This window comes from Equus quagga, chromosome 11, assembly GCF_021613505.1.
Source record: "Equus quagga isolate Etosha38 chromosome 11, UCLA_HA_Equagga_1.0, whole genome shotgun sequence".
Taxonomy (NCBI): domain Eukaryota; kingdom Metazoa; phylum Chordata; class Mammalia; order Perissodactyla; family Equidae; genus Equus; species Equus quagga.
In genome coordinates this window covers 609,222-625,031 of record NC_060277.1, presented here as the reverse complement: position 1 = coordinate 625,031, position 15,810 = coordinate 609,222, and the positions used below count along the sequence as shown (strand labels likewise).

Genomic DNA, 15,810 nt, shown 5'->3' with positions numbered 1-15,810 from the left:
AGGTGACAATAGCTGGTCCTCATTACCTCCTGCCTGGAGTAGTTTGCCAGCTCCTTGTCTCCTGCCTGCCTGTCTGATTCCTCTTATTTTCCTGGGCTAGTGTTCATAAATCACTACTGTTAACAGTGAGGGCTCCCTGTTCCTCTCCATCAAGTCTGAGGCATTCTGCCCAGTTTGCAGACCCTTCTGTCCTTGTTCTCATTGCCCCTCATTCCCATGACCAGCCCAATTCCATTTGACAGACCTGCCTCATTCAGTTCTCACCTGCCTGCCTTCGTTCCGACTCCCTGTCCCTATTACGACCATGGCCACATCACAGAGTGGAGAGGTTGATACAGTAGCCAGTTGATACAGTTCAGACAGCCGTTTGCAAACTCCCTTGGGAAGATGATGACAGGCCCGTTTTCCAGATGGGGACACTGAGGCTCCGTGAGGAGGAGTTACTTGTGAGCAGTAGGGCTGAAAAGGAGTCCACGTGTTCTGAGTCCAGCTGCCTCTTTGTTGTTAAAATCCCCTCCACTGGCTCTGCGTCATCAGGCCATGGAGTTTGCTCTTCTTTGACCCCATCCCGCCACTTGGTGATTGATTGTGTGTCCCGTAACACCAGTGGTTTCACAGTATGATGTGGAACATGCTTCTCGTCTCTTCAAATGTAGTTGGGTTCATTGCTTTTCTGAGCTTCCCTTGGGGTCTGCACCACTGAGCTTGAGTCAGAAAAAGTGTTGAATCGGTTCTGGATGGATGAGGCTGGCCCTGGAGGCAGGATGTCTGCACAGAGGGTGTTTCACCAGCAGCAGCCTGTCTCCCCTCCGAGCTGGCAGGCCCTGGAGCTGCTGCCACCTAGAGCCCCAACCCTTGAACACTAAGCCTGTGTGTGTCCGGGCTATGTAGGGTCTAAATGTATTTTCAGTGGACTCTTCTTTACCCTGCAAAGGAAGTTAGTTATGCTTTCCCCTTTTTACAGATTTTCTAGCTCCCCAAGGTTGTTTGCAGGGCAAGGCTGGGGTTAGAGGCCTGCCCCGAGCAGCATGTGTGGGCAGAGCTGCCCGAGGAGCATGAAGGCCAAGGTGGTGGGTTGTTTTGAAGCAGTGCCTCCGTTCATATGGCGGCACCAGCAGTGTGGGAAGGTCGGTAACCTGGACACCAGCTGTGCTGGGTTTGTGCACAGAGGAGCCACCAGGCATCCGGGGTGTTTGCCTAGCTGTTTGGACGTTGAGCCCTGGGCGTGTTATCTCCCTACTCTCTCTCTCATCTGCCATACACGCTGTGCACCTGTCAGAGACTTACAGGACGTTTTGTTTTTCAAAGGACATTTTCTTTTCTGTTTCCACTTTCCCAAAAAGATAAACAGTAATCAAAAAGCACACCTTGCTTCCCTTTCTCTCGCCCATGTTCAGCATTAGAAGGCCTTCCCTCTTCTTCATCACTCCCCAACCACTGCTGCCACATCTGCCACCCCACCTGAGAAAGCTGAGATAAACAAGTCTTGCCTTTCTTTAAGTATTTGTTGCAGGTTCTTCAGGAGCCTAATCACTCAGTCCCCTTTCCTCCAGATTCTGAAACAGCTGAGAAATAAGCACTAAAAGATTAATGTGGGAACTAATATGTATCATCTAATTTCCTAGGGTAAACTCAGATTAGAGAGAGAATGGGATCCCAAAGGAAAGCGAGAGTGCCCACTCCTACCCCTAAAATGCGCATGCCCTCCCAGCAAGCACTGGAACACCCCTGGGGTGCAGCCGGGGAGAGACAGGGATTCATCTCCCTCCCTCCTTTTTTGATGTGAAAGAAATAAAATGTGGAGAGAAAAGTGGAAGCTTCATTTCTGTGCCTCCAGCACTGTAGAAGTTCCCAATTTCTGGAGTAAGAAAGAAATGTGGGAAGAGGGAAAACAGAATGCCCTTAAGATAGAACTTTTTCTGCTTAATATGCTGTTTTCTGTGAGTATAACTTGCTTTGAAAATAATAGATATAGCAATAGGATGTCTGTTCCACTACAGTTAATTAACCTGTCTTTCCTTTAATTAATTTAGCCTCAGATTGAAAGTTTCTGTAAAGACTTCTACCATATGGAAATAAAAGTTAGTTAGAACTGAACAATTGTGAAAATTCCATACATGAAAACTTGTGGGATGCAGCCAAAGCAGTACCTAGCAAGATATTTATAGCTTCAATTGCTTATACTAAAAAATAGAAAGCCTGAAATTAATGTTCTAATTCTCCCACTTAGGTAGTTGGAAAAAGAAGAGCAGATTAAATTCAAAGAAAATAGAAAGGAAAAATAAGTATAAAAACAGAAAGTAATGTGATAAAAAGCAAATATAACACAGTGGATCCATAAAGTGAAAAATACCAGGACTCTATAAAGATTAAGAACATTGGAAATCTCCTGGCAAAAACATTTGGAAAATTTCAGAAAAGGAGCAGATGAACAGAGATAAGGACGGAACACACGTAACTGGCTGCCACAAACTGGGGGGACTGAGAAAGAGACTACGGCCATGACAGGCAAGTTGAAACTCGGATAAAATGGGTAGATCCTTAGGAAATCACTCAGCCGTTAAAAAGTTGGCCAAAGAGGAAGTTGGAGACCTAAATAGTCCTATAGTCTTTTAAAAGAAATTGAATCAGTAGTTAAAATCTTTAAATTAAAAAAAAAGTCACTGACCCCATACAGCTTTAGAAACGGTTGGACCAACTTTTAAGGACAGGTAGTTCCAGTGACGTGAACTTTCCCAGAGGATGGAAGGAGGAAGTGCTTCTCAGCTGAGTGTTTAAGTTCGTTTTTTAAGTAAAGCCAACTTAAAATACTTGATAGCAAAATGACAGAGACCCAATCTCACTACAGAACATAGATGCAAGTCCACCCAGTTGTCTGCTGGACAAGTTTTTGGAACAGGCCCCAGAGGATTTTCTTTGAACCAATCCTGACCTGGGGAGCTGTGAACCCAGGGCACATTCCGTGTCAAGAAGCAGCCACATCAGTGTTATTAAGATTTACGGTTCCGAATAGTTGTGTTTCTCCTTAGACTTTGTCACTCAGTAGAGAAAGTACGTGTTTATTTGATCTCACAATTTTAAAACCTTATACTTTTTTATGATGCTCACTTTTTGGTTATTTTTTTCCCTTTTTCTTTAAGCTACTTGGGAGCCCACAGCGTCTCTGCGATTTGGCAGGTCCCAGCTCCACTGAACCAGAATCCAGAAGAAGATTGGTTTCAAAAAGAAAGTCTCATCTGGATCTCCTCAAACTGTATGATACATTCCCCTTTTTGGTCTGTGTTGCCTGGCGAAGACTGCTTCTCTGAGCAGTCTAAAAACCTTGTCTCCACATCCCTTGTTTTGCGTGAACCTGTGTGACGTGGAGTGACAAACCCACAAGCCATCCGAGAAGTCTTACTTCAATTTATTACCATGATACAACTTTCCATATTTTCTTGTTGACTTAAACCCAATGCACAAAATGAAATGTACAGATTTATTCACTGGGGTTAGTTTAGGGGAAAACTCTTTGAATTACAATACTGTAGCCATAGGATTCCTGTACATGCAGCTCCCCTTTACATGTAGAAAAATGAATATTCTGATTTACAGTCATTTTATTCACATGCATCTGCTCAGGAATATGTTATTTTGTAGAAGATGTCCACATTATCACATAGCCATAACTATATTCTGTTTGAAAACTGAACATAATATAAAAGTGAGGTTATTCATTGCCTGTCCTTGTGAGGATTATAAATTCCTGTCCAGAGCTTCTGTTTGTTCCCAAATAAGCCAGCCAACCAAGAGACAGAGTGATCCAAGGTGGCCGCTTTACCCAGAGGTGTTCCTCTGCCAGCTTGAGCATATTTGTTTCATTGATTTTCGGTTTTTTTGCCCAGACCATTTAGTTTCTTGTAATTTAGAGTACCTGTTTTGAATACTATACTGTTCACCAGTCTGACAGTTCTTGTTTATTATAGAACATGTACTGATGCCATTTTCCCCTTTGAACACCTTTAGCATCATGGACGGCATGACCGAAGCATGCCTCAAGGGTGGCGTCGAAGCTTGCTATGCCGCCGTATCCTGTGTCTGCACCCTGCTTGGGGCCTTGGATGAGCTCAGCCAGGGCAAAGGCTTGAGTGAAGATCAGGTCCAGCTGCTGCTGCTGCGTCTCGAGGAGCTGAAGGACGGGGCTGAGTCCAGCCGGGACTCCATGGAGATCAACGAGGCTGACTTCCGATGGCAGCGGCGAGTCCTGTCCTCAGAGCACACGCCATGGGAACCGGGGAATGAGAGGAGCCCAGACATCAGCATTAGTGTGACCACAGACACGGGCCAGACCACTTTGGAGGGAGAACTGGGTCAGACTACACCTGAGGACCACTCCGAACTCCTCAAGAACGGGCTCAAGTCGCCAGCTGTCCAGAAGAGCAAGGAGACCCTGGGTAAAGCATCAGAGCCAGAAGCAGTGGACCAGCCAGATGTGGTGCAGGGAAGCCACACGGTCGCGTACCCTGACATCACTAATTTCCTGTCGGTGGACTGCAGGATGAGGTCCTACGGATCAAGGTATAGTGAGAGCAATTTCAGCGTTGATGACCAAGACCTTTCTAGGACAGAATTTGATTCCTGTGACCAGTACTCGATGGCAGCAGAAAAGGACTCAGGGCGGTCTGACGTATCGGACATCGGGTCTGACAACTGTTCGCTTGCTGACGAAGAGCAGACCCCTCGGGACTGCCTGGGCCACAGGTCCCTGCGAACCGCTGCTCTGTCTCTGAAACTGCTGAAGAGCCAGGAAGCCGACCAGCAGAGTGCCAGGCTGTTTGTGCAGTCACTGGAGGGCGTCCTTCCTCGCCTCCTGGCTCTGCCTAGCATGAGGGAGGTGGACTCGGCCCTCCAGAGCTTCGCCTCTTCCTTCTGCTCAGGTTTGTAAACAACATCTGCTTTGTAGTCCGTGAGTATTCAGAGCCTCTACCTTAATGGAGTTACCGTCGTGCATGTGGTTCGAAGTGCTCACAGCATCTTGAGGAATCTCTGGGTGTCTTCTGTTTGAATTGCACGGCAGTCGATGGCTAGAGTGGGCTGTGAGGCTGATAAGGGCGTTTGGTTTGAGAAGGCGTAAGGGGTGGCTGCCTTCTAGGAAGCTGCTGCTAAAGGGAGCAGCGACCTGTGGTTCTCAAAACACTGATTTCTTACTACGCTTCTCTGCCTTGGTGTCTAAAATCGTAGAGCTGTGCACTTTGAGTAAGTATATCAATGTGCACACTGTTTTGAATGAGGTTTTGGATCAGGTGCAGGCTGTCCTCTCAATTGATTCTGAATTCCTCTGAGCTTCCACACAGTGTGATTGTCCACTGTATTGTGATAATGTCACTTTCTCCAATCAGACCTTTCCTGTCTGTGGAATGGCAGTGTTGTAACCTAGCCCACGTTTAAACAGGGGTACTGTCGAGGATGTTGGCCAGAGTGCACCAGAGTTATGCTAGTTTTATTGAAGGGCAGAAGATAATCCCCTAAGTTTTGGTGGAGGAAGGAGGTAAAGAATACAGGCAAGTAGCATCTCACACAGTGAGTAATAAATTTAAAGATAGTTTTCTTGAAAGGTAATACAGAAAGCAAGCAACTGGTGGGTACATAGAATTTATGGCAGGAGTCAGTGATTACCTGACCCTGGTTGTCAGCCGTCCTCTCCCTGACAGGCAGAAATCTCTTGATCTCAGGGCACTGAGGCAGGTGGACCTCCCTGGGCCTGTGCTCAGATAGAAAGGACTAACCTGAGGACCAGCACCGAGCCACACAGGCCCAAGGTCGCCAGCCGCTCCTCCACTCGGGCCTAGGGCATGTGTGTGTCATCACACTGCCTGCCTTCCTCGTCCACCTTCCCTCTCTGCTCTCAGCTCTCGAGAGTGCGAGTTACAACACCACATCTAACACGTTTTTGATCTTCCAACAAAGAACACATCATGCACACACAAAAAAATCCCAGCCAGTTACTGGAACTTGGTAGAAGCTGACTGCTGTGTTGTTAAGAGGTCGCTTAATACGTATCTGTAAGAAGCTGACCAGATTGTCCTCTGTCAAAAGGACAAGAAAAAAACACTCCAATCCAGGTATGTGTCAGGAAGAACATTTTTTGTATGAGAATGATCCAGAGTTGTAGCCAACACCAGAGGAGACAGAGAACTTCTAATCCTGGACTTCTCAAATGGCCCTCTGGCTGGTCTAGAGGGTGTAAAGAGACTCATGTAATTTCTCAGCTTTCCTAAATGCACTGTGATTCTTTTCAAGACATGAAAATACCAATTTTTAAGGCTACTCAAAATATTTTCTCAACATTTTTCCTTTTGGAATTAGATATAAAGGTGAACTTTAGATATTTTATTTGTGTGAAGGAACACACATACACACAAAAGATTCATATGTTTCATTGGAAGACTAGGAAAATGTATAAATAGTCTTCTTAAAGTTATATTTCTCCCTAGTATCTTTTATACTACCATTAAATCTTTTATACTATCATTAAATCTGACGTTCTTTTATTGAATGTTCATAGTGTGTGTGTTTTGTGTGTTTCTTTCTCCCCTTCTGTGTCTGTTTCTCTGTCTCTTTTTACACACACACACACACACACACACATCCTTCTTCAGCCAACATTTATAGAGAAGCTTCACTGTGCCCTGTGCTGAGGGTCCCCAGATATGCGTTCCAGACAAATGATTTGTCACAGTGGTAAAGACTGACTTCCAAGGGGCCTGCCTCATTTCCTATGAGAATTAGGAAACATAATTTTCACAAGGTCTTTTGTTAAATCTGAGGCCAAAGCAAATTCTTACATTTGCGTTTTTGTGCCTTTCAAATCAATAATTATTTATAAGACATGCAAAGCAGGGCTTGAGTGAATGTTTTATGGGGCCCCATGAATGTGTAAACTGCTCAAATTTTAGAGGTCTGTGTCCCATGAGACCCAGTATGTTATGTGAGGCTGATTTTCACATTAGACATCAGTCCATTGAGAAGAGGCTTCAGACTGTTGTGCTGTTTCCGAGGACAGTTTTCATGGTAGTGGGCTGTGATTCAGTCAGTCACTTGTCTTTTCAACCCTAGTGACCTCCATGGTGCTTTTCCCAACTAGGAGCTGGTCTGTGTTTCTGAGTATGACCATCACTCTGTGGTCCTGCTCCCAGTAAGCTAACTCTCCCCTGTCACTGCTGTGGGTTAACCGGTCACGTTGCCTGTCGCTGTGGTCAGCCGCTCGACGCAGGCCTGGGGCCACCTCTGGGCTGAGCAGAGCTCCCCTGCCTTCTGATGTTGCCTCCAAGATGAGAGATTGGTGAAGGGCAGCTCTGTGCTCCATGGCAACACGGGCTTTGCCAGCCTTCCTTTATTCCCCACAAAGAAGTTATGCAAGTGAAAATGGGAAGGGAGAAGAGCAGAGCCTCCGTCAGTTATAAACCAGATGTTTTACTAATTAGTTAGTTCAATGCCAAAGGCTTCAAACCTTATTTTGCTAAACTCTCTGTCAAGCATTGTCCCTGACCAGGTGCCTGTTCAGTGCCCCTGGCTGAGAGAGGCTCGCTCCACATTCCCGGCATGTGCAAGAACTCCTGTCCTCAGACAGCTAGTGTCAACTGGACCAGACCTCTTCCTTCCCCGTGAGTCAAGGGAGCCTTTCCTTTAAAGGCAGTATGAGGTTCTTCTGGTGGGTTTATAATGGTGGTACCAGATGGAAGCCGTGGTCACTGTAGACACACCGCCCTGATCCTACGTGGGACACACTGGTGTCCAGGGGATGTGGCTCCTTGGGGACAGAAAGGAACAGCCAGCCTCACACGCAATTGATGGAGGGATGTGGCATTTGGCTTTGGGATTGCTGTTCCTTAGACTGGTGTTCACTTAACCATCTTGAGACTTACTGCAAGGCTTATTGCAAGCAGCTTGATATTTATCAAGTACTGAATTTCATACAAGATAGTCTAGCAAGTGTGAATCTCAGTCATCCAAGAAATATCTTGTTCTATAAATTAAAACATCTTTGACTTCAGACCCCCAGTCTGCCTAGCCGGTGGCACACTTGATCTCTGCTGTCCCTCAGGTCCCCAGCCCAGGGTCTAACCAGAGCTAGAGCTTTCCTGGCACCTGGACAGTGAGCCCCTGTCCCACTTCACTGCTCCCCAGGGGGCCTGGGACTTTGCCACCTCCCTGCTTGTGGGGGCCCGGGATGCTTTGGCAAGGCTGGGGCCCCGTGTGCCATCATACGTCCTCCTCTGGGGTCCTGCCGACTCCCTAGTACTGCCACACAACAAGGAGAAACAGACCTCCAACCTCTCCCCAGCCAGGATCTCCCTTCTCTGCCTCGCTGCTCTCTCCCCCACCAGGCGCCTCTGGGAATGGACCGCAGTCCTGGGAAGGAGCTCCGGCTTTGTGCAGACAAAACCAGGAAGGCAAGTCTGCTGCTGCCAGCTTTATTTTGGGGTCTGGGGTTTAAATACCCCCAAAGATGGTAGGACCAATTTACTTCATTGTCTTTGTGGAATACAGAAGGAAAACACAGGAAGAAAACCTCACCTCTCTCAGTAAGGGTTAGGTTTGTTTGCAGATAGCAGAAGACAAGTGAATGATTACTTAAGAAAGAAAGAGATTCGCTTTCTTTCCCCTAAATTGCCTGAGGTAGGCCACCCAGCGCTCTCTAATGATCTGGGACCCGGGTGCTTGCTCTTTCTGCCCTACCCCCGCTAACGTGACTTTCATCCTAAGGTTTTCTCATATACCACGATGGCTGCTGCTAGTGGAGTTGCAACTTTCACATCATGGTCCAAGCAGGAAGGAAGGGGAAGGAGTGGCAAAAGGCCTACCTTGAGCTGAATAAGGCTGCCTTAAGGAGCTCTCTAGAAGTTCCACATAATAAGCCTCAACTTCATTGGCCTTCCCCAGTTACACAGCAGACAGGGTACATTGCAACCCCAAATAAAATCAGAATTTTGCTACTAAAATAGAAGAGAATGGTTTTGAGTAACAGCTGATGGTTTCTAATACAGCACCATATTTTGTTTTAAAAGCTGAGTGTAGATTCAGAGTCATCCTTATAGTATCGTTAGTCACTTCTATTCTCAAATATTGTTTCAAACAAAAAGAGAATTAAAGGTGGTTTGCCAGGAATTTTGCATAGAGAGAGAGAGAGAAAGAGAGAGAGAAAGTGCACTTGAGGCCATACAGTGTTGTCAGGAGCTTGGGCTCTGAAGTCATGATCATCTAACTTCAGATTCCAGCTCTCCCAGTTAACAGCTCTGGGACATGGGCCAGTACTTAGCCTCTCTCTCTGCATCCCTATCTGTAATGTAAGGATAATAGTAGTACTTTCCTTGTGTATTCTGATGAGGATTTGATCCAACTCTGCTGTAGTGGGAGTGGCTGAACAAACAAACAGGAAGATCTGCTTGGAGAGTGGGCCATTTAAATGAGTGACATCAGAGGCAGGACATTGGCATGGGGGTGACTCGATTCAGGGTGTTACTATGGGAGATAGTGGGCAGAGTAGGGATAGAGGGAATGATAGATGGCATGATTGTCAAGGATCCAAGAGGACCTGTCATCAGATGAGTTGTCCATCAGGAGGCTGGAGTCATGCAGGATATTGGCAGGAGGTGTCAGTGGGGACAAGAGACCAAAGTCATCCATGAACATGGCCATGTCTGTCATGTCCCACATGAGAGCTTTAAGGAAGAGTGGAAGGTGTGGGCTGACAGCGTGAGCCTCAGATGACGAAGGATGTTTGGTTGGTTGGGTGGGTGGTGGTGGTTAGCTGGTTGGTTGGCTGGCTGATCTGTTGGTTGGTTGGCTTTAATAAAGGGAGGAAGAGAAGTATTCTGGAAGCAGGGATAGAGAATAAGTAGTCCAGCAAAACCCTCCTCCAATACCCTGGCATTTGTGGAATATGAAATTTGGAGAATATAATAATATAAAGATAAAAAATAATAACCACCCAGACACTCTCTCTGGAATATCTCAGTGTCTTTTCTTGGAGTCATTTCTCAGCATATAAACGTGCTCATTGATATGCACCTACAGTAGCAATAATAGCTAAGACTAAGGTGGCACTTCTCATATGCCCTGGATTGTCTGTGTATATTAATTCGTGTAATGCAACAGCCCCACAGGGCAGGTCGTATTATCCTCATTTTATAGATGAGGAAACTGAGGCACAGGGAGGTTAGGTAGTGAGTCACCCTAGGTACACAGCTACAAAGTGGTGATGCCAGATGGGAACCTCAGCAGTCTGGCTCTGGAGACCTGCTCTCAACCATCACACTGTGCCAGGGTGGGTGGATGGATAGATCGGAGATGCCCTGGTGGAAAACCAGCCACAGACTGAGAAACTAGCTCAGCAAATGTGTGCTAGTTTCCCAAGTCCTGATAGACAGATCCCCATGGAAACCTGGCATCTCATTGGCTCCTGGGATTCTCGACTAAGGGAACAGAAACTCAAGCAGCGATTCCTATATCGAAATGCATATGATAGCATTATTTCACAGCAAAAATATTAGAAATTACCCGAATGCCCAAAAATAAAGGAAGAATTAAATGAGTTCTAGTGCAGCCATTTATGACACTATGTAGCCATTTAAAATGATGTTTTCGAATAATATTTAATGATATGGATAATGGTCATAATGTAATTTTTAAAAGAAGGATTCAAAATTAACACCAACATTTAATAATACTTAGAATGGTGTGATTACAGATTATTTTCATTTTCTTCTTTTTCCAAATAGCTAAAAAATTGTTCTTATAACTTCTGTCTTTGGAAAATAAAACAGTGATGTCATATACACACTAGAACCATAGACTTAAAGATGCCTGTTACTGTGCAGGGCTGTATGGTCTATCGAGAGGTTTAGAAAGTGGACCATGCCAGCATTGCGAGAGAGCCTGAGCATGTTCTTACACACAGTTGCTAGGAGGAAAAGTTGGCATAAACCTGGAAGATATTTTGGCCATATCTATCAAACTTATTATATGTATTTATGGTTTTGGGAATTTATCACACAGACACACTTGCAAAAGTCCTAAGTTATTTTATCATTTCACTTTTTTCATTATTGAAAATACATAGATATCCATCAATAGAGCATTGATTAAATAAATCACAAAACAACCATGCAGTGGTATATGCACAGTCATTAAAAAAGAGTGAGGCAGATCGACAGGTGTCGACCTCAAGAGACATCTGAGTATGTTGCTCTCAGGCACCAAGGTGCAGTGCAGGTTGTGTTGTGCGACCTTGTCCTGCTTGCTGTCGGCCCTCCGTAACCACAGGTCCTGTATCCGAAGGGTTCTGCAGCCGTGGGTTCAGCCAACTGTGGATTGAAAGGCCTGTGATGGTTGCATCTGTACTGAACATATACAGACTTTTTTTCTTGTCACTATTCCCTAAACAATGCAGTATAACAACTATTTACATAGCATTTACATTGTATTAGGTACTGTAAGGAATCTAGAGATGATTTAAAGTATGAAGGAGGATGGGCAAAGGTTACATGCAAATACTACTCCATGTTGTATAAGGAACTTGAGCCTCTGTGGATTTGGGTATCCGCAGGGGTCCTGGAACCAAACCCCCGCGGGTACTGAGGGACGACTGTATATTTGTTACATGATAAGTATGAACAAGGAAGTGAGTCTTTCTGGGAGGGGCATTATTGGGTCTTGGGAGAAGCAGAAACTATTCTTCTTATTTTTTATACTCTTCAGTACTGGTAAATGTTTTATATCAAGTATTTAATGTGTTTATTTTTTAAAAATCAAGTTATCTTAGACATGGAAGAGACCTTTCAGGGTCATTTATGCTAATCTTGTGTTCAGTCTTTCACTGGTAACCAGTCAAGCAGGTGGCCCATCTCCTGCTCCTGACAGTAAAGGATGTTTTAATTATACAGATAGAGAACGGACTTCAGTTACAGCACATGGGAAAAAGCAAATAGCCAGAAAACATTAAAGGTCATGGTTCCTATAGTTTGTCACCCCAAGTGTGATAACACTTCAGTGAGACCAGTCAGAAGGATGAGCAGAAAACAGGTTATCCATTGCAGAGGGATATGGCAGAGCAGATCCTTCCACAACGTTGGAGGCAGGTAGAGCGTGGCATAGTGCAGGAAGCCAGGGGTTTGGCCTAGAAGACCTTTGCCAGCTCTAGCTATACAGTCATGTGCCACATAAGGGTGTTTTGGTCAACAACAGACCGCAGATACAACTGTGGTCCCATCAGATCAGGACTGTGTAGCCCAGGTGTGCAGTAGGCTGCACCATCTAGATTTGTGTAAGGACACTGATGTCCGCACAGCAATGAAATCGCCATATGACACGGTTCTCAGAAGGTGTCCCCATCATTAAGTAACACATAACTGTGTGACTCTGGATAAATTACGTAACATCTCTGAAGCACTTTCCTATTGGTAAATTGAGTGAGTCATATTTCAAATGAAATAATGTAGGAAAAAAGATTGTTTGTAGAAAATAGAAAGCACTTAATAAATTATAGCTATTGTGATATTTCCGTTATTAATACCACCGGTGAGCCATATCTGGTATAGCAAGAAATGTTATCTTCCTTAAGTTGATAGATTATACCTCCTTTTGTTTGATTCTCAAATTTGCCAGCTCTTTGTAATGTAAGAAATTAATCTGTGCAGAGATAGAGGCCAGTACCAACAGATTGCTCCTAACAAGTCTGACGAGCTATTTTGGCATACCCACCAGCAGTGCCTTACCGGGCCTGGTCACGTCGCTGCAGACAACATGGTCTGTGTGTCAGCTGCTGTTCTCACTCTCAGGATCTGAGCACGTGCTCATTTTCCAAAACATGTTCCGGGATAAATAGTAGTTGGTTTCAAAAGTTTAAACACCAACCACAGAGAAAGCTGCTTTCTGTTCCCCGGGAAGGAGACTTGTCTTCTGCCCTATCTCCTCCAGAGCCCTGGAACCCACTTCAGCAGGACCTTAGGAGTGCACAGTGCTCCTGTGGACCATCAGGGCCAACACACTGCTCCTGTCCTGACTAGGGGTGTCATTTCAAAAACCCACTCTCAGCCTGACCTTCCTTTTGAGATGCACCTGAGCCTTGACTGCAGAGTGCTCCCAGTAGAGCGTCTCTTAAGGCAGCTGCAGAGCTCTGCAGGTCTTGGCAAAGGTCCCGCCTAGCCTTGGCCTGCCTAGGGGGTCTTCTTGGGATAACACGTACGCTTACTCCCACCAAAACACGTCTACACTGTTCTCAGTGTGGCAAAGTTCTTGATGTTTGTTTGGCTTCAAAAGCCTCTTCTGGTCCATATCGTCTTACTAGCATATTTGCTAAGAAATTCGCAGGTATGGAAGTAAACATTCCAGTTACAATTTGTATTTCCCACTTATTCAGTAATCCCTGAAATGTTTTACATTTCATGTAGGAGGCAGTTTCTTATTAAGGGATAATTTTAGACATGCTCTGAAGAGCGTATGGGTGTGTGTCGTTTGTGTGCACGTATTTAGGATGGACTGTTCCACCCACACCCCTAAGTCTAGCCTCAGAGTGTTTGCAGGAGCAGCTGCAGCGGGCTGACCACACCCCCATGAGGGGGACTGACAGGCAGTCTCTCACAGCTGGCTGGCTGGCTGTGAGAGGCCCTCTGGCTAAAGGAGCCCATCTCTAGGGCTTGAGGCAGAATTGTTTGAGGTTTGTTTTTGGTTTTCAGTTAATTTGTAGAAAGCACAAGGAGCCCTTCAAGATGTAAACACTACAAGTATAAAATAATGTTTCAAAAACATTGTTGGGGGGGAAACCAATAACCATTATTTTGTGTATATCTTGAAACTCTCTGTTCATCTGTTAACAGCTTTATTGAGATGTAATTCACATACCATACATGCACCCATTTAAAGTGCTCAATTCAATAGCTTTTGAAATATTACATTGTTGTTTTTTAATTGTAGTAAAATACATATAACATAAAATTTGCTGTGCCAGCCCCAGTGGCCTAGTTATTAAGTTCAGCTCACTCTGCTTCAGCAGCCTAGGTTTGGTTCCCAGGCACAAACCTACACCACTCATCTGTCAGTGGCCATGCTGTGGTGGTGGCTCAAATACAAAAAGAGGAAGATTGGCAGAGGATGTTACGTCAGGACGAATTTTCCTCAACAAAAAAAGAAAACAAATTGCCATTTTAACCATTTGTAAGTGTACAATTCAGTAGCACTAATTACATTCACAATGTTGTGCAGCCATCACTACTGTTTCCAGAACATTTCCATCATCCCAAATAGAAGCTTCCTTCCCCACCCCTGGCACCTCTGATCCCACCGTCAGGCTCCGTGTGTTTGCCTGTTCCAGGTGCGTTGCGTCAGTGTGTTGCACACTGTTGTCATTCTGCGTCTGGCTCGTGTCACTCAGCAGAGTGTTGTCAGGGCTCTCTGTGTTCCAGTGTGTGCGTGGCCCAGGTTGTGTCTATCCATCCATCTATGGATGGACCTGGCTGCGTCTGCGGTTGGCTGCTATGAGTCGTGCAGTGTGAACATTGGCATCCCAGCATCTGTTCACATCCCGACGGTCAGTTCTTTCGGACGTGTCCTAAGAGTACAGTTGTTGGGTCATGTGTTAGGTCTATGTCCAGCTTTCTGAGGAACGTTGTTACTTTTAGAACAGTTTGTACCTGTGAGTTTCTGCACTAAGCATCTTATGTGCATTATCACCTCTGTTCTCATGGCAAACTTGTTCATTCATGCTTATCATTTATTCAGCAGATATTTTTAAGGGCCCATTATGGGCCAGGCACTGTTCTAGGCGCTGAGGATTCTGTGGGGAACAGAATGAACAAAGTCCCACCCTCTCTTAGATCCTACATATTAGTAGTGATTGCAGACAGCAAACAAATGTCAATTAATAGACAAGACTCTCCCTGCTGGCTGTGGCTGCGCCACGGGAACGTCCTATGGGATGTGCATTCCTCTCAATAGGACTAGTCAGGGCTCTCCCTGCTCGTCCTCTGAGCACATTGTCTGCAGCCCCAGAGCTCACCTGTTCTCTCTGGCAGGCATGATGCACTCTCCCCGACTGGACGGGAACAGCAGCCTGGGCTTGCAGATGCTGATGAACGCAGACAGCCTGTACACAGCCGCGCACTGTGCTCTGCTCCTCAACCTCAAGCTTTCCCATGGCGACTACTACCGGAAGCGGCCCTCCCTGGCACCTGGCGTGATGGTGAGTGACGAGCTGTGCCTCTGGGCTGAAAGGCCCAGCATCATTGCCCAGAGGGAGACGGCCCAGTAGCTCTGTCCCACTCTGCTCTGGACCAGGTGATGGCTGTGGGGTGTGGAGGACAGAAAAAGGGTTACTGCAAAGGAACAGGAATGCCGTTTGCACTGTGCCTTAAGCCACAAAGCTACCCACCTATCCCCCAAGAGTAGGCACCCCCAGTGCCTGGAAATGGCTACCTGCCCATGGCCCAGTCATTTCATCTGGTGAAATTATCAAGTGCGCACACGTGTAAGACACGTTCAAAGACACGTGATCATCATGTTAAGTACCATCAGAAGATAAACAGAGAATGGTCCCCTTTGCTAAAAGTGATGCGCACTGTTAGAAAAACTCTTCATTATGCTCCAAAATGTACCCAACCTACTCATGACCCAGAGCTCAGCTTGCTGATGTTGATGAAGGAGCCTCCTCTGAGGTGTGGAGTAGGCAGGATGGGGATCCCTTGAGGCTGGCCCCTTGCCTGAGCAGGCCACCCCGTGGTGTGGGCTCGCATCAGTCTGTGAGCCTGAGCAGGCTGCCCCGTGCTGTGTCCTAGC

At 45.8% G+C, this 15,810-nt stretch overlaps 1 protein-coding gene across 6 annotated transcripts in view; it reads left to right on the top strand.

Annotated features, from left to right (window-relative positions):
• ARFGEF3 (ARFGEF family member 3) overlaps positions 1–15,810 on the top strand; it is a 146,332-nt gene that overhangs the window by 78,040 nt on the left and 52,482 nt on the right. For all 6 annotated transcript variants that reach the window (XM_046675961.1, XM_046675959.1, XM_046675958.1 and 3 more), the window contains 3 exons: positions 3,141–3,253; positions 4,006–4,916; positions 15,051–15,217. In XM_046675961.1, coding sequence (XP_046531917.1) covers positions 3,141–3,253; positions 4,006–4,916; positions 15,051–15,217 — 1,191 coding nt within the window. The remainder of the gene's footprint in view (positions 1–3,140; positions 3,254–4,005; positions 4,917–15,050; positions 15,218–15,810) is intronic.